We start from the raw sequence: 25,262 nt of genomic DNA, 5'->3' as shown, positions 1-25,262 counted from the left end.
CGGAGACGACGACTTCGGCTTCGAGCGGCCCAACGTGACTCAACTGTCGCGCGGGACCGTGCGAGGGTTGGCCGACTCGTTTTCATGAGAGGCCAACCGTCTGCGACTAGTTTTGGTCCGATTCCGATTTAATTCTGATTGTCCATAAAAAAAATGATAACAGTCGAGTAGACGTGCACCCTCAAAACATCGGATCTCGGCAGATGTGCGGCGGAGGGACGTCACCGACCGTAATTGGTTCGCGTTTGTTCAGTTCAGTCACGTTTGGGCGCACACGCACACACAAGTGAACATGTTGGCCAAATTGCAAATCTTTTTTGTTGTTGTTGTTGTTTTTATACAGCGGTCGAGAGGACGGAAGAGCGGAAACGTGAATGTAAACTTCTCGAAGCAGCGGGAGAAGGCGACATGGCCACTCTGAGCCAGCTGGTTTGTGTTTTATGCCGTTTCAACACAAGGTTACGGTTTCAAGCCGAGGTTAAGGTTTCAAACTAGACTTTCTTCAATTGTCTCCAGTAAAGGAAAGCCTCATGGTCCAAAGCAAACCGCATGAAATGTCAAACCACTATCCATCAATCCATCCATCCGTTGAGAATCTTGTGATCCAAAGCATACCACATCATATTTCGAGCCAAGTCGATTTCAGAATAATTCGGTCGGTTGCCGTGGTTTCAAACACGGGCTGCCATTTCAAATCTGGTTTTAGAGTTTTAAACTATACTACGCTATTTTGAAAGCGCCTAGATCTATTTTAAAGAGGATTAGGGTATCAAGGCTGATTTGGGGTTTGAAACAAAGGTTAGCGTTTCAAATTACGGTTTGAAGCAATTGTAAATGGTTGAAGCTACCTTTTAAAATTTGGTTCTTAACAACAATTAGGCTTTCAAAGGAGGGCTTCTAATTAGAGTTTAAAGCTCAGGTTTGTGTTTACAATAAGGGTTTGAACCCTGGGCTAGTTTTGTAACCGAGGGTTATGGTTCCAAGGCTGGGTTGGGGTTTCAAATGAGCGTTAGTGTTTCAAAGCTGGGCTTCCAGTTAAACGATGAAGTCTGTGTCCGCATTTCTAATTATTATATCGAGCCTCCATTAGGGTTTCAAACCGGGTTTCCGGTTTTGAATTTAGGATTCTAAAGTAAGGTTTCAAGGTAGGGTTACGCTTCCTGTCCACATCATGCCACATCCTATGTCAAACATTCCTCCCATCTATCCATCTGAGCCGTAGTGCGCAGGAAATGTCAGCTATCGCGGCTCAGTTCTTCACAGGATATCAAACACCTTGGGGGAGTCGGCAGAACCATCTGTGTTTGCTCATTCTCTTTTATTTAACTTTTATTTAACTCCGCGTGTGTGTGTGTGTGTGTGTGTGTGTGTGTGTGTGTGTGTGTGTGTGTGTGTGTGTGTGTGTGTGTGTGTGTGTGTAGCTGAGCAGCAAGACGCCGCCCAACCTAGATTGCACTGACGTGCTGGGCAACACTCCGCTGCACTGCGCAGCCTATCGAGGCCAGAAGCAGTGCGCCGCCGAGCTGCTGAGGGCCGGAGCCAGCACCGCTGTGAAGAACAACATCGGTAAGGACGTGACAGGATGGGACTCCTCTGAAGTCAAATGTCTTCAAACGGTCCCTTTTGATGTTGGCGCAAGCGGAATTGTCAAGAGCAGTTTCTATTAGCGCGTCAACCTCACAGTGCAGAGATCAAGGGTTCGATCCCGGCTCTGGCCTTCCTGTGTGGAGTTTGCATGTTCAAGATGGGCATCACTCTATCAAACCCAACCAATACTCGTTCTGTTTGACCCAACGTTCTGGATCATTTTTAGACAAAACGCACCCAAATCAAACGGAATCCGGAAAGTTCCTTTTTAATTTATTGATTGATTTATTTATTTTTACCCAACTGTTTTCAGAATGAACGACCGTGCCAAACATATCATGTGAGTGACTTGTGTCGGCTCCTAATAAGGCGGACCTTCAACGAATGGCCTACTTTAAAACTGTTTTCGTGTGTAGGGCGCATTGCATGATAAGGCACATAGAATGAATAGAAGCGACAATATTGGCTGCTGTTGCATTGGGCATCCACTAGATGGAGCTATGCTAAATGGAATACAATACAATACACTAAAGCTTGATTGATATGGAGCTTTCACGACCGCCGCAGCGGTAACAAATCGCTTCACAGAACATTTAAAATAGTACGTCCAAGAAATCTGAATATTGATCCTTATATAAACCGCATCAGATTATAAGGCGCACTGTTGGCGTTTGAGAAAATGGAATGCTTTCAGGTTCGCCGTACAGTGCGGAAAATACGGTACTTTTGACCGTGCCATTTTAAAAGCGTGGGAAAGCAGTGAAAATAAACCAGATCGCCAGAAAATATAATGACTGCTTTTAAAGACGACAATATAGCGATTCTTCGCTGTGTTCTTTTTCTTTCTGTCTGATTAAACGCTTGTTGCTAAGTGATTGGCGCCGTGACTCAAGAAGCGATGATTAGGCAAGAGGCCTAACAGTGCTAATTAGCCTTGATGCCGATTGAGGGTTTTTTTCTGTTTATGTTGATGACGGCGTCGTGTTTCTGTCAGGCCAGAATGTGTTGGGAAGCTGGGTAAGGTTTCAAAGGAGGCGTCTGAAATCGTATTTCAAGCTAAAGTGAGGAGTTCAAAGTCGGATTTTGAGACAGGGTCAGCATTCCTTGTTGATGTGACGTGTTTTTCTCAGGTCAGACCGTGTTGCAGTTGGCCAGCGACGTGGCCATGAGGCAGCTGCTTGAAGGCAGCACCCGCCGTGTGAGTCTTCACACCCAAGGCCAACACTTTGACCGCTATTGTGGTTTGGTTTGTTTTGTTTAGTGGCGTTCCTCGTCTTTGCAGGGGATGAGACGCCACGCCAAGAAGTTTGAGGGACTCCTCTGGAAGGTGAAGTTCACCAGAACCTCGGACGCCATTCAATAACTGCCCTGTTTGTGGATTTCATTTAAAGGTGTCAACCCAACAGAATGCCGATACCGATTTTAGGGCAGACTTTCAAAATAAATTTTGTGTTCCACAGTATGGTTTCACAAGTGGAGTCGTAAATTAGGGTTTCAAGCCTGGGTTAGGATTTCAAAGTAGGATTCAAGCCAGGGTTGGAGCTTTTAAAATAAACGTTCACGCCTGCGTTTAATTTTCCAGTCATGTACATGTGACATGACATGGGACCAAACTGGACCTCAATTCAACGACGTGTGAGGATTGGCCGGGTTCGCTCCATACATTACCAAGCAGGAAACATCCATACTATATACTGTATGCTTTGAACAACAGTTGATGGAGCGCACTCTGAAAGTACGTCAATAGAACATTGATTGCTCCATTTTAGTGGGTTCAATGCAAACATGGGCATCATGAAAACGTGTTGCGCAGTCGCCTCTCTGGTGTGTCCGCCTGTAGCCTTAATTAGCAGCCTGTGGAGCGGCTATTGATTGCGTAAACACTGAGACAGTGATGAGTACGTGAAGTTTGACGAGATTACCGCAGGCCTCGCAGGCAGATGCGCGCGTATATGCGCCAACATGTGCCGGTTAGCTGCTCAATTACTGAGCTTGTCGGTAAGCTAACGGTAGCGCTTGCTAGAGCTGTCTTGTTTATAATAAAACATGTAGATGAAAGTCAAGACATGAAGAATATTTTGATAAATGTTCAGATTCAAATATTCACATAAAATAAAGTGTTATTTTTATTTTTATAAGTAGTAGTACTAGTAATGGTAGTATACAATAGCCACACATTTACAGTGTGTCAAATGACAAAATAAGAAAAACAAGATGGAAAGCAGTTTTGCCTTTCAAACACCTCCTGGGATCATTCGGAGAGCAAAGAGAGAGAATATCTCAGCGCTTGTCCAGAAATGTGCTGCCGTTGTCAAAATGGAGCGATGGTACTGATTCCTCCCTCGTGTGTCGTCCCTGCAGAGCTCCAGATTTTTGGGCTGGCGCTCCTACTGGGTGGTTCTTCACGACGGCGTTCTGTCCTGGTACTCCAAACAGTAGGTGGCGTCTTTGACCTTGCTCGCCGTTTGATTAGAAAGATGGCCACAAGCGGCAGACAAGCGGAGAATATTCAAAGTTAAGTGGCTGGAAAGTGATACTTCAGGGGAAAGTAACAGAATATACCTTTGGAAGTAGTTCAAGTCACCTTGTTGAGTCTGAATGGATCTGACATTTATTTGCCCTACCTAAGTACCAAACGTAGATTTCTGGTATTCAATATACTTGGAGCGAATATAAAGTTTACACACCCCCGAATCAAATATCAGCTTTTTGTGATATAAAGAAGTTGTGACCGAGAGAAATCATTTTTCGTACATTTGTGTAAACCTACTGCATAACCCAGCGGTGCCAAAATCGTGGCACGTGTACCTCTCTGGGTGGGGGTGGGGGGGGGGTGTAAAGGCATTCCAGGGGTTCCATGAGCTTTTAAAATACATTTAAAAGCAATGTGAAAAATCCTTTAAAAATAATTGTTCAATGATGTCAATATTTCGGGAAATGAATTTGATATACAGTAGGCTAATTCATTTCATTATCCGAAAAACTCAGCGTCGCCCCTGTAGCGGCAACTTAATATCCTTTTGTCGCTACGTCAGCAGGGCATGTAGGTTTTTGACTCGTGCTTTTCTTCGACGGGCTTTTCCTTTCCAAGACGACGACAAGGAATACACGAGGCCGCCATCGTTGATCCCAAATAAATGATTCGCTTTATTTTCTTGAACACAAATTAAGGCTTTATCAAAATGAAAAAATAAAACTTCTACAATACACTTAAACGAAATACGAAATCGGTTCACATGAAGTACGAAATAAGCAAACACGAAGTACGGTCAAAAAAAGGTGTTGCTCCATGCCCTACTGTCTTCCTAATCATGCTTACATAAATCTAGCCTCTTAACAGACTAAAAACAGGACAACCAATGGAGCCCAGATACTTCGATATTCTTAATAAATTTGTTCTAAAATAAAATATCAAATATAAACCAAACTGCTTGCATCTATTAAATTCGAATTATTCAAAAGGCTACATCTATAGTTTAACCAAATTTTCCTTATGGCTCTAACAGCCCCCATTCCAGAATGGTTCGACCCTACTTGTCAAATGCCGCTTAGCATAAACCGCTAGTCTGTCTGTCTGTCTCTCTCTCTCTCTCTCTCACTCTCTCTCTCTCTCTCTCTCTCGCTCGAGAGAGCGTGCGTGCGCGGGCACACACACACACGCGTAGCAATCTGTAAGTAAATATGTCTGTCATTGAAGGCAGTCACAACACTTCAGGAAATATTCTGTGGGATTTTATTGTAATGCAGATGGTATTTTAACATTTGGGTAAATGTTGTGAAGTAAAACATGAAGGTTGCCCGACATGTAAATAATCAGGTCAAGTACAGACATGTGAAAATTCTACTGAAGCACAGTGTCGAAGTGTCTCCACTCCGTTAGCTTTCAGGACTGTAAAGAGTGGATTGGAAGATTGTTGTCAATTGGAAAGCGTGTGCTGACTTGTCACTCTTTGGCTCCTGCTGGTCCAGGTCTGATGCGGTCGCCAACATCAAGAGACAAGGATGCAAGTCCCTCACTCACGCTCAGTTTCTGGTGAGAACTGTCCCCTGCAAATGGTCCTGTTTTGAATTTGTTTTGCTCAAATTAGAGTTTCAAACAAGGGAGTTCAAATTGTAGTTTCAGACGTTGGTTACGCTTTTCAAATAGGGATGGGCGAGTGCTGATTCGGGATCGGGATGATACCGTCCTTATTTTATGGGATTGGGTAGTCATGGAGGCTGCCGATACCAGCCACACATGTTGGTGTTTTCAACAAGATTTAGGATTACAAATAAAGAATTTAAGATTGGGGTTGGCTTTCAAATTAGAGCCTTAAGCAATGGTTAGAGTTTCCGGCCAGGGTTAGCGTTTCAAATGAGTTCTTCACGTTAGGGTTTTAAGGTTCAAAAAGGGTCAAAGTTACAAAGGGTTTCGAGCATGTGTTGGGGTTTCAGATTAGTTTAGGTTTACGGATACGGTTAGGCTTTAAAACATGGGTTAGGATTTCAAAGTAGGTCAATGTTTGGGCTTCGCAATCATTGTGTTTTATTTATATATAATAATCATAATAACGGTAATACTGGACTAAAAATAATGATGATTGTATTTTTTTTAAATAAATTTATTTTTCTGTACATCCATGTTTTTATGTTCTTTTTCTTGATTTGTTTTTTTTTTTCATTTGGTGTTCAAGATGCGATCCAAAGATAAGTGCATCTTCACCCTGAAGTGCTTCGATGATAGCGTCCATTACTTCAAAGTCTCGTCCAAAAAGGAGCCCGAGGCGACAAGAAAAGTACGGTTTGATGATTCGCTGGTTTTTACGCTTCCTCCGTCCCGGCCGATCAATTTACAGGCGCCGCCTCCCGATAACGGCTTCTTTGTGACAACTTGAGAAGTCAAGGTGCCGCCGGTGCGCGTTGTCACAGCTGCGCTCACCAAAACAAACACGTATGACACAAATCACCTCGCATTTGGCCGGCCCCCTTTCCAATTTGCTCTGACATTTGTCTGAGGAGGAAAAGTCAATGGCCGCCTTGTTTCTCACGCTTTGTACTCTGCTATTTACCAGCTTTGGATGTCGAAAATGTCAGAACGGGCTGACAAGCAAATTGATTTCAATAGATGTACACTTGAGTGCCCACAATTGCAAGGTTAACGTTGGAAATTGGGGTATTGAGATGAGGTTCGGAGTTGAAAAGAGCTTTGCAAGCCAGTGTTAGCGTTTCTAAATAAGGTTTCAAATTAGGGTTTAAAGCAGGGGTGTCAAACTCATTTCACATTGTGGGCCGCATGCGGCCTCGGTAGATGTAAAGTAGGCCGGACCATTAAAATTATACCGTACTCTGCTATAAATAACCAAAATAATGTCTTTCCTTTGTTGTGGTCTAAAGAAGCACAAGAACATTCGGAAAATGTTGAAATGTAATGAACATATCTTTTACAAAACATTTCATGAAGCTCCTTAGATTTCCTTAGGCAAATGTGCAATTTACTTTTATCATTCACATATATGTATTGCAACTGATCCCACGGATTGTTCAAAGGCACACAACGTTAACAAGTAATTGGTATTGAAAAATATAGTAATGCACTTTTATTTGATTAGACGAGATTTATAAAGAGAGGAATTTTTAAACCATTTTCACGTGCATATAAAATCTAAATGTAATCCCTGCCTACACCTTACAAACTCAGGAGAGTGCTATTAAATGTGTAAAGAATAAAGTATTCAAATGTGATAGCGTCTGCTGTGTTGGGTCTGTCTCAGTGACAGACTGAGGCGGCTGTTGCCTTTTTCTCTGATCAAAACAATGTTGTCTTTTACTCTGATCAAAACAGTGTGTCCCCCTAGCGGATATTCCATTAATTGCACCTTATTACAAATATTAATTCCGTGTCTTTTATGCATTTTTTTCACTTTTGAATTATCCCGCGGGCCTGAGCAAACCTCCTTGCGGGCCGGTTCCGGTCCGCGGGCCGTATGTTTGACACCACTGGTTCAAAGCCTTGGTTAGAGTTTCGAAATTTCAAAACAGGGTTAGCGCTAAGAAAATGTTTTCAAACAAGGTTAGAATTTTCAAGTTCGAAGCCAGTTTCAAATTGTGTTTCGTGCCAGGGTTTGATTTTTCTTCTCGTTTTGCATGGAACCCCCCCCCCACCATTGTCGACTCGCAGGCTTGGCTGGATGCTTTGGACGAGCATTCGGCCTTCAGCACGCACTATTGCTCCCAGGAGCAGGACAGCCGCGAGGACGACGAAGACGAGGAAGAGGAGGAAGGCAACTCGCTGGGTCGGATCGCCGACGCCCTGCAGGTGGCAAACGCACACAAACAAACAACAGCAAACCAGCGATTACAGTCATTAGACAAACCCAATGTGGTGCGAGGATCACGCTGCGGAAAGCCCCGCACTCACAACTCCACTCGTGATTAGGGTTATTATTATTATTTTTTTTTGTCATGGCTTCAAGGGTTAGACTGAGGGTTTCTTCAATTTCAAGGGTTAGACTTTTTTTTTTTTTCGACTTTCAAGACACAGCTTGAGTTTTGGATTATGGTTTCAAATAACGGTTCGGGTTTGAAAGTAGGATAGGACAACCAAGCCTAGATCAGAGTTTCAAAATGAAGTGTTAGGGCTTCAAATTTGGGATCCAAATGAGGCTTTCAAAACATAAAGGTTTCAAAATCATGTTGGTTTGTGTCTGCCGATGCAGGAGGCGCAGGCGAGCCACGTCAGGCTTGAGCAGGAAGTGGAAGCTTTCCTGTCCGCCGTCAAGACTGACGGAGTGCCACAAGGTAACGACGACAACAACTTTTATTTCACATTTATTGAAATAACCCGGCAGGATACGAGCAGCCGCGCTGCGGCTATAATCTTCTGATAAGGCTGAGTGGCACTCAGACGAGAGCAGACCTCCACCAAGGGCAAGCAATCGGCATCGAGCAGATACGGGAATGCGCTGGCTAATATGCGGGAATTTAGGAAAATGCTCGCAAAAATCTGTCACCAAGTTATTTTCAATGAACACGTTTTCAACTGGTAGCGGAGTGGCACTCGATAGAGGGCAAACCTCAGCCAAGGGTCAACCGCCCTGATTTGGAGCCACACCAAATGAATGACTGCAAAATGTCAGAATACATGAAATTTGCAGCAAAAAAAAAAAAAAAAAAGTTTAAAATTGGTCCATTCCGCTGTTGCCCCGGTTCAGTTCTCCAGGAGTTTTCCTCCTTCACGATGGAGAAGCTGCAGGCCATCCGCAACCTGTCGGGAGAGACCGGTTCTTACCTTGCCGTCTGTCTCGGGCTGGTCTCCAAACAGGAAGTGGTGAGTTACGCCGCTACACACTTCGTTCCATATCGAAAACAGACAACAGCAGCAAAAAAACGGATACAGAGAAACCCTGCGTTATCACTTCTCATTCAAATGATTGGAAATGCCAATAATCTATTCCACCAGCCCATTAAACATCAACTAAATATTTTGTTGTTCAGCGTTCAGCAGGGTGCCTAATGAAATGTCCGTTTTAGTCTCGCTGCACACAAACACAGCTAAACCTCCGATAGTGTTTGTTTCGAGCAGATCGGCCACCATCTGCAGCGACAACGGTGTCATTCATGCCTCGTTTCCAGAGTTTGGTGTTGGGGAAGGAAAAAAAAAAAAAAACAGGAATGAATTAGCTTGCTCATTAGAGACCAAACAAGCTGCCAGATCATCCAGCGGAAGAGCCGGATCGCAGCTTTCGGAGTCCTGACACCTTGGCCCCGGGCCTCCTCGGCTCAGCTGGGCGAAACCTTTTCAACCGAGGCGTGCGTAGGCATAAAAGGCACACGACCCGCCTCCTCGGATTTTCTCACAATTAGGCTAGCTCTAAACAGGAATATGCCGAATATTCTCCATCTCGGCGCCCGCACACACGACGCTGCCGAGTGTGAATGAAGCAGCAGGGTGTATATTCAAAAGATGGGAAATCATCTCCAAACCGAAAAGAAATTCACTTGTTAAAAAATGGCCTTTGTCCTCATTGAACTTCAGCATTTTTCTTGTCATATTACATATATTCAGAAAATATGACTCATGCTCTTAATCTTGATGTTGCCTCTTAATGTTTGTTTTCCTCTCAGTGTATACACGGAATACTGGATAGCGTTTCATTGTGGGTGTGCAGGTGCATAGCATGAAATTGGAGCTGGAGGTGGAGAAGAATAAGATCCTGTCGGAAGCGCTCCAGACGCTTGCCACCGAGCACCACGAGCTGGAGCAGGTGGTCGTCAAGGGCTCCAGCGGCCTCAGCGACGATGAGTTCCACGACGCCGTGTCTGGTCAGTTTCGTAGGATGACATTTTGGGGCATAAAATCTGAAATGTATATAAATGCAAGAAGAAAAATTTAAAAAGCGCTTTTTTTTTTTAAATCTCGAAAAAAAAAATCCCACTTTAATGTTACGTCATGTTTTCGCGATAATGTACCACTTCTAAAGAAAAAAAATCTGATTTGATTCTAATATTACGACTTTCTACTTGAAAATGTGCAACTTATTATACTTTTTAAATTTTGACTTCAAATCTATTTTTTAATTGAAAAAAATGACTTGAAAAAGCACTTTAATCTGATGCAATGTTTCTTTCTTTTTTTGTGAAAATGTTTCACCTACATTGAAAAAAAACTGAACAAATATTCTCATCATATTACATCTTTTTTTTTTCTTGAAAAAATGTGCCTTCTAACTTTATCATAGTAATCTAACTTTTTTAATCGTTTGATTTGATCATATTTTATTTTTGTAAGATTGCAACCTTTTTCACATGTATCCAATTTGGTAACTTTGAAAAATCCCATTCATGCTCATCATGTTATGTGTTTTCTTTTTTTTTTAATAATGAGATTTTATACATTTTCCCCAAAACGTTCTTACCAAAAAAAATAATAATAATAACCCCAAAAAACTGTTCCGGCAGGTTCAGACTCTGAGCTCTCTCTGAGTGGCTTTGAGACGGTGGCGAGTCGTTCCTTCGAGGAAGAGGAGGAGGAGAAGGAAGGTGGCGTCATGTTTGGCAGCAGCAGCGGCAGCAGCAGCAGTCGCCCCGACAGCATGGCGCAGGGCGATCTCCATGGCAACGACCAGCAGACGCAACCCAATGGGATCACCAAGTACAGGTCAGCGGTGCACGCTGGCGTTCCAAATGAGATGCTCGAGTCTTTCATCACACACACACACACACACACACACACACACACACTAAACCCACCTAATTTAGGGGAATATTATTAATATATTACGAAATAAAGTCATCCATCCATTTTCTAATCCGCTTATCCTCACGAGGGTGCCGTGGGTGTGCTGGAGCCTATCCCAGATATCTTCGGGCAGTAGGCGGGGTGGATCAGAGACGTCATGCTCAAAATGTGCACACGGCTGTTACAAGCTAAGTTTGAAAATAAACAAGAAACGGTGGCGTCCATTGACGAAAAAAGAGATTGGTTCACTTCTGCTGTCCCATGTAAATCCGCTTCCAATTCCAAGTGCCGACTCTCAGGTCCAAATATACATCCGTGCTGCACGCTGACCCTCCTTTCTCCTCATCTTCATCCTCAGCCTCACCAGCCATCCATCCAGCCGCACCAGCGCAGACTGTCCAATAGTGCCAACATCTCCGTTGAACAAAACACAGAACTTTTTTCGAAAACATACATTTTTTAGATTTAAAATGTATCTGTTCTGTAACATTATGAATTTTCCCACAATATGCAACTTTAAAATCTCCAAATACCCGAAAAAAAAACAAGAATTAACAGCTAACTTTATTTTTGGAAATTACAAATTTTCATTTTTTTTTTTTTTTGGACAAGCCAATGATTACTTTCGAAATTCCTCATCACCAACTTCGCTCCTCTTATTTATTTCAGCCACTCGGCTCTTTCCGCTTGATGCGCTGAATAATTTACGGCAGCGGTGCCCCTGAAGAGCGACACGGAAAGGACAGGTGTCTTTGTCTAAACTGTTTAAATATTGATGCGGGTTCGGCGTTAGGCAGGAATCAGTCAGCTTTGTTGACCGCTCCTTGCAGGTAGCTTTTAATGAGCCGGCTCAACATGCACATACTGTATATGCGTCATGTCAAGTCTGATGCAACAATATCCATCACAGTTATTTGGACAAATACTTTGTCGTACGCCAACACTGCCATGAAGACAATAACTTCAAGAAACTGCTCATTGCCTGTCCAGTATATTCCTGCTTATTCAAGAAGAATTTTGTTTTGTGCAATTGTAATGGATGTCAATTAGAGGCAGGTTTTGTCAGTTCGCGATAAATATGGTCGACTACAGTATTCTGATGGGTTAGGGGTGGTTTAGATCCTCCTTTGCAGGCAGGACTTTTTTTTGTCAATCTTGGCTGATCCGAGTCCAACTCCTCACCACTCGTATGGTGTTCCACAGGGTTCAATTTTGAGGCCCCTGCTGTTTTTACTGTATTTGCTGACCCTCAGTCCAACTTAAGAAAGCATGGTATTTCCTTTCACTCCTATGTGGGTGAGAGTCAGAGTGACAGTATGTCCTGCTAAGCTAAAAGGACGCTTTCTCCTTTAGGCCACTTTTGTGCTGTCTCAAGGAAATCAAAACCTGGATGGGGCTGAACTTAAATTTTCATGAAAACGAAACAGAAGTTGTGGTGTTTAGTACCAGTGGTCCTTTTACATCCCACCCTGTTGATTTGGGCCACCTGGGCCAACAGTCTCAAACTTTGGTTTTAAATTGGTCCGGCAAATTGGTGCTGTTGTTAAATCCAACTTTTTTTTTAGACAGCTGCTGAAAGTAAAGCCTCTCCTTTCACATCAACACTTAGAAATAGTGATCCCTGCCTTTGTTACATCTCGGCTGGGTTACTATAATGCACTTTATTTTGGAATCAGCGAGTCCTCCCTCAAGTTGTTCCAAAATGATGCTACTCACCTCCGAACTGGAGCTCATAGGAGGGTGCATATAACTCACATTTTGGCCTCCCTTCATTGGCTCCCTGTACACTTTAGAGTTAATTTTTAGACTCTTTTATTTTTTTCAGATCTTGTAATCTCGCTCCACCCGAACTCCACCCCAATGCACAATGCCGGTGCCTCAGGTCAGATGTCCTGGAGGTACCAAAAACTAAGTGTCAACTCAGAGCAGATTGAGCTTTTTTCTGTTGCTAGTCCCTCTCTTTGGAATTACTGTATATCCCGCTAAACATTAGGCAAGCCACCTCTGTCCATTTTAAGCCTTCTTAAAACACATTTTTATTATTTGGTTTTCGACTAAGCAGTGTTTTATTGTGTTTGCTGTTTTTTATGATGTTATCGTTTTAACTGTCTTTGTTTTTGTACGTCTGACTTTTACTTTATGTCCAGCACCTCAGATGCACCTATGGTTGTTTTTAAAAGTGCTCTGCAAATAAAAGTGAGTTGAGTTTTACGCAGATTTTCACTTCTTGCGGGCTGGCCAGGCCGGTCCCTATCCGCTGCATTAGAAACCTACATCCTCATAAAATTGCTCCGGTTACGGTTCCCTTGAGACATACGAAGGAAATGATCCCACAAAATAGCACCGAAGTACAAGACTGGGAAGACTTTGTCTGGAAATTGAATCACTGCTCTGGGTTTAGAAGCAGCTTCAATTGCTATTCTTTATCCTTTGACAGCGTTGCAAGAATGGGGTAGACCTGGCTGGCCCAATGGACATCCTAGGACTTATAGCGCAGCAGGCTACACATCATACAAGCACCGCCAGGTTTTGTTGCAGTGGTGTCGCTCAATACATGAAAGGTCTCCTTAGCGGGCCAAGCTTTAAATAAGATATGACGCCTCCAGCTGATGTGCGTCTGTGATGTTTAACCAAATAAGAGCAGTCAGCTGAGAGTCATTTTCTGTGTCAATCATCGGGGGTTGTGTTGAAAGCCGAGTATTCAAGTGGAAACACTCAAATCAACTTTCTCAATCGAAATGAATGGAACGACCATTCATCCATACTTGCCCCTGGAAAACACAAAAAGAAATGTTTGTAACTTGATTTTTAAATGAGAAAAATAATAAGGATGCAGTCTTGTACTTTATTTAAAAAAAATACAGGAATCATTTAATATCACCTAAAGAATTCAAAAGTTTATGTATCGTCATTTATTGTTTTCAATGGCGCTTCTTGTGATGTGCCCTTCTCAACCACCGGGGGCAGTATATAATACAAAGACGAAACACCAAAGGCAGGTGGTGCTTTTTAGACCGGGGCCTTTGCAATGCATTTTTTTTTTTTGTAAAATAAAATACACTGAAACAAACAAATACAATACTAAATCAATATGATTTTTCTTCATTTTAGCACAGAAGCTAAATATTCTCGTAATACAGCAGTTTCTTGAAATTATGTGATTTAATACCCTCCCAACAATCTGATTTACCATCTACATAATATTCCAAAAAAATGCACATTATGTTTTCTTTTAATGCATGGATATTATGGTTTCAGGACTAGTTTGCCTGCACCCATGTTTTCAAGAAATGACTTCAGCATTTGGAGTATTCTCAGAAACTGCATCGGAATGGTGAGAAAATATTCTCAGCATGCAAGTCAATTTGTTTCATGACAGCTGTGTTCTGTATAACTTTCCTCATTTGGCCCCTGTGTAGTCTGGCAGTATTGTTTTCATCAAAGTAGACTTAAAAACCTTTGAGTTTTCGTGAACTAAAGCCGGGCTGAAACTACCACCGATACAAATGACTGAAATGTGACTAAAACTAATGAGCATTTTAATCCAAAAGACGAATTTTAAGATGCCTGCCAAGAGCAACACTGCTTAATGAACCTCCCCCTCCCCGGCGTGGCTTCCAGGAGCTCTCCAAAATCGCCATGCCGGTGATCTTCAACGAGCCGCTCAGCTTCTTGCAGCGCCTGACCGAATACATGGAGCACACGTACCTTATCCGGCAAGCCAACGCCACCATGGACTCCCTTGACAGGATGAAGGTAAAGAAGATCCCAAAACATACGAGCCCAGTCAGCAAAATAAACAGAATGCTGATTGCTCAACCTTTCTTGTCAGTCCGTCGCGGCCTTTGTGGTGTCTGCGGTGGCATCGCAATGGGAGAGGACAGGCAAGCCCTTCAACCCGCTGCTTGGAGAAACCTACGAATTGGTCAGGTGAAGGGGAAATCAATGCAGTCCTTGAATCCAATATTTCCCACCCTTTTTTGAGCCAAGGAACACATTTTACATTCAAACAATCTCATACCAAACCGTCAAATAAAAATAGCACCGCTGTTGTTTGAAGGTTTTTAATCACCCTCTATGGCAGTTCACATTATATGTCAGCATTAAGCTAGCAGACTTTCACCATCTGAGTTGTTTGAACATTTTGGTGTTTAAATATACAATATTTAATTTGCGGTTGCAGAATAGAATCACTTTTGGATCTATGCTAATTCATATTAGCCTGCCTATGGCGCTTCACATTATATGTTAGCATTAAAGCTTGGATGTTTGCTATCTGCGTTGTTTGAACATTTTGGTATTTAAATATGTACATTTTAATTTTGTTTTGTGTCAATTTTACAGGAAATTTCAACTAAGATTTACCCCCAAAAAAAACAACAGATTGTGCCTCTTATTGAGAGAGCTTTTTGATTCCTCAAAGTGATGTTAAGAACCATTTCTTGATTGCGAGAGTGATAGCAGGCTCTCAGGAATACCTTTCAAAGTGTGTTTTAGTAAGTTTAAATGTGTTTTATGTGTGTGGAAAAATTAAAATTAGTTTAAAAATGTTTATAGTCACAATATTTTTTTACTTATCACGGGTGGGTCGGAAACATACATATTCACAAACTCAAGTCTTTTTCCTAAGCAAAACTCAAGCCCTAAAATTAAGTTGGACTCATGTCGCATATGACTGGAGTAAGCCCTCCATCTGAGAATCACGACTTGAATGTCATCAATCCAGGGAGGACTTGGGTTTTCGGCTCGTATCGGAGCAGGTGAGCCACCACCCTCCCATCAGCGCCTTCCACGCCGAGGGCCTCCGGCAGGACTTTGTCTTCCACGGCTCCATCTACCCCAAACTCAAGTTCTGGGGGAAGAGTATGCAAGCCGAGCCTCAAGGAATCCTCACGTTGGAGCTGCCCGAGTGAGGATGGCTAAAATTCGCCACCACGTCCTTTCTCTTCCTAACGTAACATTAAAAGGCTTTGGTTTGCTGCGCAGGCACAATGAAGCGTACACGTGGACCAACCCCACGTGCTGCGTGCACAACATCATCGTGGGCCAGCTGTGGATTGAGCAGTATGGATGTGTGGAGGTGATCAACCACAAGTAAGTAGATGTGTGTCGGTACTGGTTCAGAGATGCTATTGCTAATGCTAACCACAGCAGCGGCTGAACAGTGAATGAAAGTACTGGCCACCGTTTACGCCCTGAAGGCGTTTTGCTCTTTGCGTCTGTGTGTTTTATGCAGAACTGGCGAAAAATGCTGCCTCAACTTCAAGCCGTGTGGTTTTTTTGGCAAAGAACTGCACAAAGTTGAAGGCTACATTTTGGACAAAAGGTACACAGACATAAATCAATGTTTAACAGTGTGTTGTTTAATTGCCGTAAGTGAAAATAAAAAGCACGAGTTTGCGCCATTTTTCGTGCGATTGTGTTGCGCAGGTATACACATATACGAATGCATACATACATTTACATTGTATTTATTGAAAAAAAATACTTTATCATAATATTGCAACTTTTAAGGTGAAAATCTAGCTTTCTATCTTTGAAAAAAAAAGCATCTTTATGTGCAAATTCTAACTTGACTTCCCATAAGTTTTTTTACCTCGAAAAGATCCAACTTTTTTTTTTAAACTCAACTGTCACGCAAACCAGTGTCTAAATGAATGTGGAACAGCTTGCTGTTTAATTGCCGCCATTTGTAAACACATCCAAAATCCTTTTCATCGTCTTTTTTAATCACACTTTAATCATTCCTCGTGTACTTTCGTTATTTATGAACCCTTGCGCATCGTGGGGGAAGTGCCGTCGTCATCACTCTCGCTTTCAAGTGATTCAGATTAAAGACTTTGCAGCGAATCCAACTGGTGCTTATTAAAAGCGAATCCAAATATCCTCATGCTCCATTATATTTCTGAGCCGGCGTGATTGAATGTGCTTTAAGTATACTTAACTGAAATCATTTGCAAATCAAAACCGGCAGCGTGAAGTGCTTTGGCTGAACTCCAACCCATATTATTAATTAACGCGCAATTAGTCAATCATTTGACTTGAGACGCGGCTCTCCAACGTCACGATCTGAATTCAATTCCGCGACTGCGAGAAAAGCAGCCAAGTGGGATTAAAAGAGGAATGTCGGAATTACGCGGAACACATGGCTCGCTGGAGAATGCGAGATTAAAATGCAACGTTTGGGGAAGGTTTGTGGAGCATTTAAAGCCGTTGACTGTGATACCACCGCCGAATGTGTAAATCTGCGATATTCCTTGGGAAGAGGCCAGGCGTACACATGCTGACATGCCCGGGCAACAAAGGCTGATGTGGTACACATGTTTTGTTATGTTACACATAACTATTCATGTAGTTGCCCAAAAATAAGACAAACTACTGATTTTACATCTTATGAAAAAGAAGAAAAACTCTTGATGTCCTCAGCCAAAAATAAGAGAAACCATGGCCATAATTTTGGGCTTGTCGTAAAAATAGCAACTGTTGATGTTGGACTTTTGCAAAAAGACTAAACTATTCATTTTGTATACTGCGAAGGAAAAGATAAACGATGGATGTTGCACTCTGTCAAAAAGAAGACAAAAATATTAATGGTGCTTTGCTATTAAAAAAAAAAAAGACAACCTATTGATGTTATACTTTCCTAAAAAGAAGACAAAGCATTCATAATTCACTCTCTTAAGATGGAGAAAAACTATTGTTGTCATATCTTCCTACCAAGTAGTAACCTATTTATTTACTCAACCAAAAAGAAGAGAAACTACTGATTTCGCGCTTCACTCAAAAGAAAGCAAACAATTGATGTTGCAATTTCTTAAAAAAGAAAAGATAACTATTGATGTTGCATTGTTGTTCAAAAAACAAACAAACAAAAAAGATACAGTTCATGTTATGCCTGGCGAAATGTTGCACTTTCCTAAAATGAAGAAAAACTTTACTTTGTAGATGAACGCAATTAAAATTCAAAACTCTAGGAAGGGCAGGCAAGTAGGGAAAAAAAGGAAAGAAACAAAAACAGAGGAGCAGATGGTTGATTGGAAAAGGCCAAAACAGCTGGGTTCTATTGTTTGCTTATTATTCTTTTCTTTTTTTTCTCGGCGCTTAACCCAGTTGACCGTGAGACCGCTACCGATCGTGCATTTTGCGACATTCCTTGGTGAGAGCCACAAATATTGATAATGACAGTTGCCTTGCGTTACCTTGTCACCACCGAGCAAGTAAAACAAGCGAAAAGAATGACTTTGGGCCCGCATGTGCTTTCATTTTGCACCCAAAAGCAAAAAGAAGCTGTGCGCGCTGTACGGCAAGTGGACCGAGTGCTTGTACGTCATCGATCCAGCTACCCTGGAGGCTCACAGGAAAAGCGACAGGAAAGGAGAAGAAGGCAAAAACATCAGCAGAAAGGTACAGTAACAACTCCGTAGTGCACTACTGTGACCCGCATACGATCAGAAAAAGCCTTGAGTGCTTGCACAGGCCATGATTGTTAATGTTTGTAAGTGTAAATGAGTGTTTCCGTTAAATGAATAAATAAAATGAAGCTCGGCTAGCAGACAATCTACTGATGTTGCACTTTCCTAAAAAGAAGACAAACAATTGGTGTTGTACTTTCTCAACAAAAAAAAAAGACAACGGATCATGTTGTGCGCTCTTAAAAAAAAAGACAAAATACTGCAGTTGCACCACAGGTTGACAGGTGACTGCTTTAAGAAGGGTAACCCCTTGAGAGGCCCCATCAAATTTTCAAGGGGATCCTTTCAACGCACAAATAATAAGATGCAAAATAATGATCACAAATTCAAAAATAACTATAGTATGCAAACTAATGATGAGAAATGAATCCAGAACTATGTCGAACAAGCACAGACACACTTATACCAAACACACTCACAACCCACTTTCCTAAAAATAGGGCATTTTATTTTAAAAAAGAAAGAGGCAAACTGTTGAAGTTGTGCTTTTTAAAAGAGAGAAGTGTTGATTGGCACTTTGCTAAAAAAAAAAAACTTTCTTAAAAAGTTGCACTTTCCTAAAAAGAGGACCATCTATTGATTTGCACATCCCCCAAAACAAACTGCTGTTGTCGTCCTTCGCTAAAGAGAAGAAGACCACCTCTTACTGCACTTTGTCAACAACAAACCATTGATTCGTTTTTCCCTCAAAAGAAGAGCGACTACTGATCTTACACTTCCGTAAGAAGACGATGATGTTTGCTCACAAGGAGATAAAGTGTCGGTCTGTAAAATGACCTCAGACAGGGAGTTAAACTCTGTCACACTTGAATGGATGTCATGTCAAAAGTGTACGCCTGCTGCCCCATGTGCAGGGTGACACCGAGGAGGACGTTCACTCTCAAGCACCCGACAGTGTGGATGTGATTCCCGGCAGCCAGCTGCTGTGGAGGATCGCCCCCCGGCCGGCCAACTCACCCCAGGTGGGCTTAGAAAACGCACCCGAGAGCCCCAGTAAAGACAGAAGAATCACGTTTTTATTAGTTTTAGTATTAGTTTGAGTTTATATATACATATGGAGTGCTTGTTGAGTGCAAAATGAACCCTTTCAGGGACAGCGATTCATACACTTGACAGTTTATCATGTTATCAGGTTACAGGGTTCATGATAGGGTTAAAAAAAAAAAGGTCTCTGCAAGTAATATGGAATAGGATGATGTAAAATACAATTCCCAAACGACTTCCTTAATACTGTAAAACGAATGAATGAAATGAATTGACAAAGACAAAAAAAATGACATTTTAGCTATCATTATAGGAAGCAAGACTGATTAAACCTAAAATTGTGGGGGTTTTTTTGAAAAGCATTCTCTTTTTAATTTTATTTCGTGAATAAAAATGTTTTTTTTCACTATTTGATTGAGTTGTTTCGTTAGTTTACGTTATCTTTGATAACGCTGCAACATGCACAAGAGCCCTTGAATCCAATTTACCCCCTCGCAGATGTACAGCTTCACGTCCTTCGCCATGCAGCTGAATGAGCTGCATGAGGACATGGAGGGCATCCTTCCTCGCACGGACTGCAGGATGAGGCCCGACATTCGAGCCATGGAGAACGGCGATATCGGTAACGGTTCAATCGTACTCGTCTGTTCGGCAGTAAAACTGTGATGCAGTGGTGGAGACAACGTAAAGTATGAAGTGGACATTTATTGCGACGGTAATCATTCAGCAGATGGTGCATTTGTGACACGCATCATGGATGTGACATTATTTCATGATGACACCGGAGAGCAATCGTCTCATTTCTCCAAAACATTTCTACCTCCTCCCTCCTGGCACCTTTGTCTATCGGTGTGTCTGTGTGTTTTGTACGCTCTCTTTTTACCATCAAGTGACATCTTGTCGTTTCACAATTAACTGTCGCACTTTTGTAAAAAGCCCAGCTATGTATTTGCACTTTCCAAAAAAAAGAATTTGTGCTGTTGTTGTGCTCAACTCTCGATGCATTAAAAAAAAATAAAATAAATAAATAATAATCCAATTTGCACTTTCCAAAAAAGAAGACAAACTGCAGATGTTACACTCTCCTCAAAAGATGACAAAATATTGATGTTGCTCTTTCCTAAAAAGAAGACATTTGGGAGAGGCTTATGTTTTAAAAACAACTGCATTTTTAAAAGCTGCTCAAAGGAAATGTAAAATGCTAACTTTTTTTGTTGTTATGTGCTGTACATTTCTAATTCAGTCATTATGTTAAATATGCTTTTCTAGATTATAATCTAGATCTAGATTGTTATCGTTTTTTGTGAACCCTTAGGCCTACTATGCTACTGCATTTTCAAATTGGTCATGGCGGAAGTCCGATTATTTTTTTGCTTGTTTTTATTATTGTGTGTGTGTGTGTGTTTTTAAGGTGTTACTTGGTACAAAATAGAATTGCTTCCCACCGGTTTATGGCATTCTTACTTATGCTATTGTTCCCATAGACTTGGCCAGCGAGGAGAAGAAAAGACTGGAGGAGAAGCAGAGGGCCGCCCGCAAGAAAATCTCCAAATCGAATGACGAGTGGAAGACGAGGTGAGTTTGTTGAATGAATTTTTCTGCTCGGAATGGCTCCACTTCACGGGCACGCTGTAATTCATGCGAAGTCTTTCAATTGGAGCCTAAACGAGCACTGGCCATCTTTGTTAGTGACAAGACGGATCAGCCGGAGTCCATGTCGTCATCTTTTTTACAAATCGGTCCATAATTGATCGTTGATATTCACAGTGCCCACTGTCGTTTGTCTCTGTTTAATGTGCTAAGATGAGCGGCCATTTTGTGTTAATTACTCCCAGTGGAAGCGTCTTTGGAGGAGTACTTTTTGGCAATCTGCTCCTTTCACTTTCTTCTTCGCGCCAGAGCTGTATGAAAAGGTTAATTATGCTCTTGGGGGCTCAAATATGATACTTCATCCAGGAGATCGTTTGTGTAGTTCGCAAAGAAGGGCGTAGCTAGCCTTTAGCGCTCAAACTTAGATGACAAAGTTATTCCAGACAGAAAAAGTTTCACGGTCAATAAATAGGTTATCAAGCCACATACACACACATAGCATCGTTTCTAAAATAGATGCCTTGAAGTGTAATTAGTCAGTTGACAGACTATTGATGATTATCCTTCGACGGATTAATGAAGTATATATACTGTTTTTAATCAATCACTCCATCTCACAATTATATTAGACATGGCTTTGGCCTCGGGCGGAATGATTTTGAATAATAGTCTAAATTATAAATTTCTTCAATATTGCGATTTATTGTATTCTTTTTTTCAACGTCGTCTAGCACATCTTTTTTTTTGTTGTGATATTTTCATTGTTTGTTTTGAAGTTTGACTTGAGCAGTACGGATTTTACCAGCCGTTGTAATTTAAAGTCATGACATTTCAGAAAAAAAAAACAATTCACCTGTTGCTAAATCTAAACACTACTGAATATGTTACTGTATTACATCTCATATCAATGTTGTTATTATGATGATTATTATTATTATTATGAAAATGGGGCGGCCCGGTAATCCAGTGGTTAGCACATCGGCTTCACAGTGCAGAGGTACCGGGTTCGATTCCAGCTCCGGCCTCCCTGTGTGGAGTTTGCATGTTCTCCCCGGGCCTGCGTGGGTTTTCTCCGGGGGCTCCGGTTTCCTCCCACATTCCAAAAACATGCATGTCAGGCTGATTGGACGCTCTAAATTGTCCCTAGGTGTGAGTGTGGGCGTGGATGGTTGTTCGTCTCTGTGTGCCCTGCGATTGGCTGGCAACCGATTCAGGGTGTCCCCCGCCTACTGCCCGGAGATGGCTGGGATAGGCTCCAGCACCCCCCGCGACCCTAGTGAGGATCAAGCGGTTCGGACAATGGATGGATGGATGGATTATGAAAATGTGATGGGCTAGAGGAAAAAAAACAATGACAAACTTCAGTGCGGAGAACTCGGCTAGAAAGGTTAACTTGTGTCTCTGATTTACAATTTGAAATGAATTTGATAGCGTTTATTTATCCAATTGAAGTAGAGCTGTTAACTTACAAAGCACTTTGATGTCGACTCTGACGTGCAGTGTTCGATATGACAACTTGGCCAAATTTTTACCGAATGTCGATATTTTATTTTTAATTCTTAACTAAATTGGGATATACCACCAATAAGCTGTCAATGCCACAAGATATCAGCAAAGCACTACTTTTCTTTTAGACAGAGCTATGGCCTGTAAAAAAAAATGAAGCTTCCCCCCCCCCCTTAATTCAGCATGTCTACTTTTTGTTTTTCACATCAGGGCTTGATCCTGCAAATAATGAGTGTTGACTGTCGAGCTATCCTCCAGTTTGTTGCTTCAAACGCTTGTGCTAAATGGATGTTTATTTCTCCTTCCTTGTCTGTTTTTACACTCGCGCACTTGGCCCAAGGTTAGACTTTGGCGACTACGTGCTCGACATGCGCGATGGGATATCACCAGAAATAATTGAAAGAAAAGCCTTTCATATCCTCCGCGCTGAGATATCATCTTGAAATGTGTCCCCCTCTCTTGTTGAGATGGGTTCCATAGGAGGGGGAGGGGGGGGGGGGGGCAACAATGTGCTTTTATCGCTCATCCGCTTTACTTTTCATCCAGTTATCCATGTCCCCTTCCTTCTTTCGACAATATTCTTCCTTTGCTTGCGTGTTTTAAATCAGGGACCGTTCTGCATTTTTTTGATGCTGGAAAAAAAAAATGCTGATTACCAATTAATTACAATGGGCGTCGGTTTCCACGCGGACTTTTGCTATTCGTGAGCCGGCCTGATCCTTATTCATCGTAAATAGTGGGGGCCAACTGTAAAATATATGGCTCAAAAAATAACTTTACTTTTCTTTCGATGCATTTAAGAATACAAAGTTATGGTATATATTTATGTATAAGAAATAATGAGACCGGTGGGTTGGATATTCTTGGTGAGGGCATGAAAACAGCAGGCTGGAGTTCGCCGGCTAGTGTGTGTCTGTAACATCTCGCCGGTGAGTGTATGTACACTGTCTAACGGTGGTTTGAATCTCGTCAGCGGGTGCTTGTCTTAACAACAGGCTCGATTCCACTGGCGGGTGTGCACAAAACAGCAAGATGGAGCTCGCCGGCGAGTGTACGCGTAACAGTGAGATGGATCTCTCTGGCAAATTTGTTCGATCTCACTGGTGTGGGCGTGCAATGCAATGGAGTGGATCTCGCCAGCGAGTGTGAACGTAGCAATGGGCTGCATCGCTCTCCGGCGATTGCGCGTGTTCGGTCCAGAATTTGGCCATTTCACTCGATGGGCTGGCTCTTATCGTCCCGCCAGAGAGTATGTTCGCAGCAGCAGGTTGGATCTCGCATGTAAGTGCGTTGCGTGCCTGACACTGAGTTAGCTCTCGCTTCAAGGTGGCTCTGAATCTTCCAAGCTGTTATGCACAAGGGGCTCACTAAGTGAAATATCTTGATAAATCGCAAACGGAAAATTGACTTGGTTGTGTAATTTTACACTTGGATGGGTGGGCATGAATTCACAACTATTATACTGTATACAAGCAATTATAAAGTCAATTTTTCATTCCGTGTCGTGAGTCTTACAGCTCGTCTGCTTGTGTTGGTTGTCAGGTGGTTCCAGCTGGGCCCCAATCCCCACACCGGCTCGCAGGACTGGATCTTCAATGGCGGATACTGGGACAGGACGTACCCTCAGCTACCAGACATTTACTAGAATTCTCCACAAGCAATGCGCACACATGAACTGTGGCCTTAAAGTGCTTTGACATTCTCGAGGTGTGCGTTATAAATGTCAGTATCTCTGGGGTTTTTAAACAAACGTTCATCACCGTCGACTTTTAGCTCACACGTGTGCGTCAGTGTGTGTCTTGTTTTTAATAGGCTGCTATCTAAATATTTGTAAAATCGCTGACGTTCTTGTTTGTCTGGATGATATAAACCCACGCTGAGCCGTCAACGACCTCATCGTCATCCGCAATTTGCTGAGCTGCAAAAAAATCATGTTACTTTTCCATCTATAGAAAAAGGGGGAACCAGAGCAATATCCACGATTGTTACTATTGACACTAAATGGTCACTTTATTAGGTATACCTGTAAAAATCAAAGGACAGCAAATAAATGAACTGTATTGAAAAGTGTCCTGGGCTCTTTGCTGGCCAATTTTTGCCACCTCCCTTCATTTCTTTGAACTATTTTAGTTATTCCAAATGGAATGAAAGTTCCCAGGATGGGTTTTCCCGTTCACGGTTTTCCCACTTCAGCTCTTTAAATGTATCAATTTTATACTGTTGACATTAAATTGTAAGTTGTGACCATTTTTGGCCAATGGAAACCGATGAAAACTTTTTTTGTTTCAATTCCTTTTTATTTACTGGATTAAATCAGACAATTTGCCGCAAATGGGTTTTATTCTACATGCCAAAGTTGACATGTTGCTTACCAGATGACATCATTTAGCAATTTTCGGATAATATGTGTGACAGATTGAACACTGGATGAAAGACGGCTTGAAGTTTTGTGTGATGGCAGAGCGCAGAAGTGAAGTTTGATAACTTGCCATAAAATATGAATGTGGATAACTCCACAAGGTCAGTGCAGAACCGGCCATCTGGAAAATTCAGTCCCTGAAGCCACTTTGATTCACCAGCATGACATTTTGTAGGCATCGTTATCATGACTGGACCCACAAAAAGTCTCAATAATCCATGGCCAAGAAGACACGGGAAGTCGCCCATTTTTGTGTGAAGTGACCATTTAAGGCTCCATTTCCAGGTTGTCCTTCAAAGACAGACTTGACCTGAAGATTTTGTTCGATAGCGAGCAAATTTCTACATCTTTCTATTATGTACATCGGCAACGCTACATTGCAAACAATCTGTCTTTTTCTTCTTTTTTTTTTTTCATTGCATGTGGAGGTCGAGTTTTGATGGCTCACCCTAAAATACAAAATTCTTAAAACTGTAAATTGGCTCGA

General features: G+C 42.0%; 1 protein-coding gene across 3 annotated transcripts in view; it reads left to right on the top strand.

The window, feature by feature from the left end:
• The window catches only part of osbpl1a (oxysterol binding protein-like 1A), a 29,279-nt gene extending 4,597 nt beyond the window's left edge, over positions 1-24,682 (top strand). For all 3 annotated transcript variants that reach the window (XM_086115617.1, XM_086115616.1, XM_086115618.1), the window contains 23 exons: positions 344-429; positions 1,422-1,566; positions 2,718-2,785; positions 2,870-2,914; positions 3,949-4,022; positions 5,557-5,620; positions 6,261-6,362; positions 7,745-7,882; positions 8,283-8,364; positions 8,778-8,893; positions 9,735-9,888; positions 10,525-10,723; positions 14,063-14,138; positions 14,426-14,560; positions 14,637-14,734; positions 15,531-15,713; positions 15,791-15,898; positions 16,041-16,130; positions 18,082-18,208; positions 19,131-19,238; positions 19,759-19,882; positions 20,745-20,835; positions 23,899-24,682. In XM_086115617.1, the coding sequence (XP_085971743.1) occupies positions 344-429; positions 1,422-1,566; positions 2,718-2,785; positions 2,870-2,914; positions 3,949-4,022; positions 5,557-5,620; positions 6,261-6,362; positions 7,745-7,882; positions 8,283-8,364; positions 8,778-8,893; positions 9,735-9,888; positions 10,525-10,723; positions 14,063-14,138; positions 14,426-14,560; positions 14,637-14,734; positions 15,531-15,713; positions 15,791-15,898; positions 16,041-16,130; positions 18,082-18,208; positions 19,131-19,238; positions 19,759-19,882; positions 20,745-20,835; positions 23,899-24,001 (2,516 nt within the window). In that variant the 3' untranslated portion in view covers positions 24,002-24,682. The remainder of the gene's footprint in view (positions 1-343; positions 430-1,421; positions 1,567-2,717; positions 2,786-2,869; positions 2,915-3,948; positions 4,023-5,556; positions 5,621-6,260; positions 6,363-7,744; positions 7,883-8,282; positions 8,365-8,777; positions 8,894-9,734; positions 9,889-10,524; positions 10,724-14,062; positions 14,139-14,425; positions 14,561-14,636; positions 14,735-15,530; positions 15,714-15,790; positions 15,899-16,040; positions 16,131-18,081; positions 18,209-19,130; positions 19,239-19,758; positions 19,883-20,744; positions 20,836-23,898) is intronic.
• Positions 24,683-25,262: the final 580 nt, after the last annotated feature.

The sequence above is a fragment of the Hippocampus guttulatus genome, chromosome 7, assembly GCF_054856545.1.
Source record: "Hippocampus guttulatus isolate MCC_2025c chromosome 7, RoL_Hgut_1.0, whole genome shotgun sequence".
NCBI classification, from domain to species: Eukaryota; Metazoa; Chordata; class Actinopteri; order Syngnathiformes; family Syngnathidae; genus Hippocampus; species Hippocampus guttulatus.
Note: the sequence above shows the minus strand (reverse complement) of the source record. Positions and strands in the feature narration are given on the sequence as shown.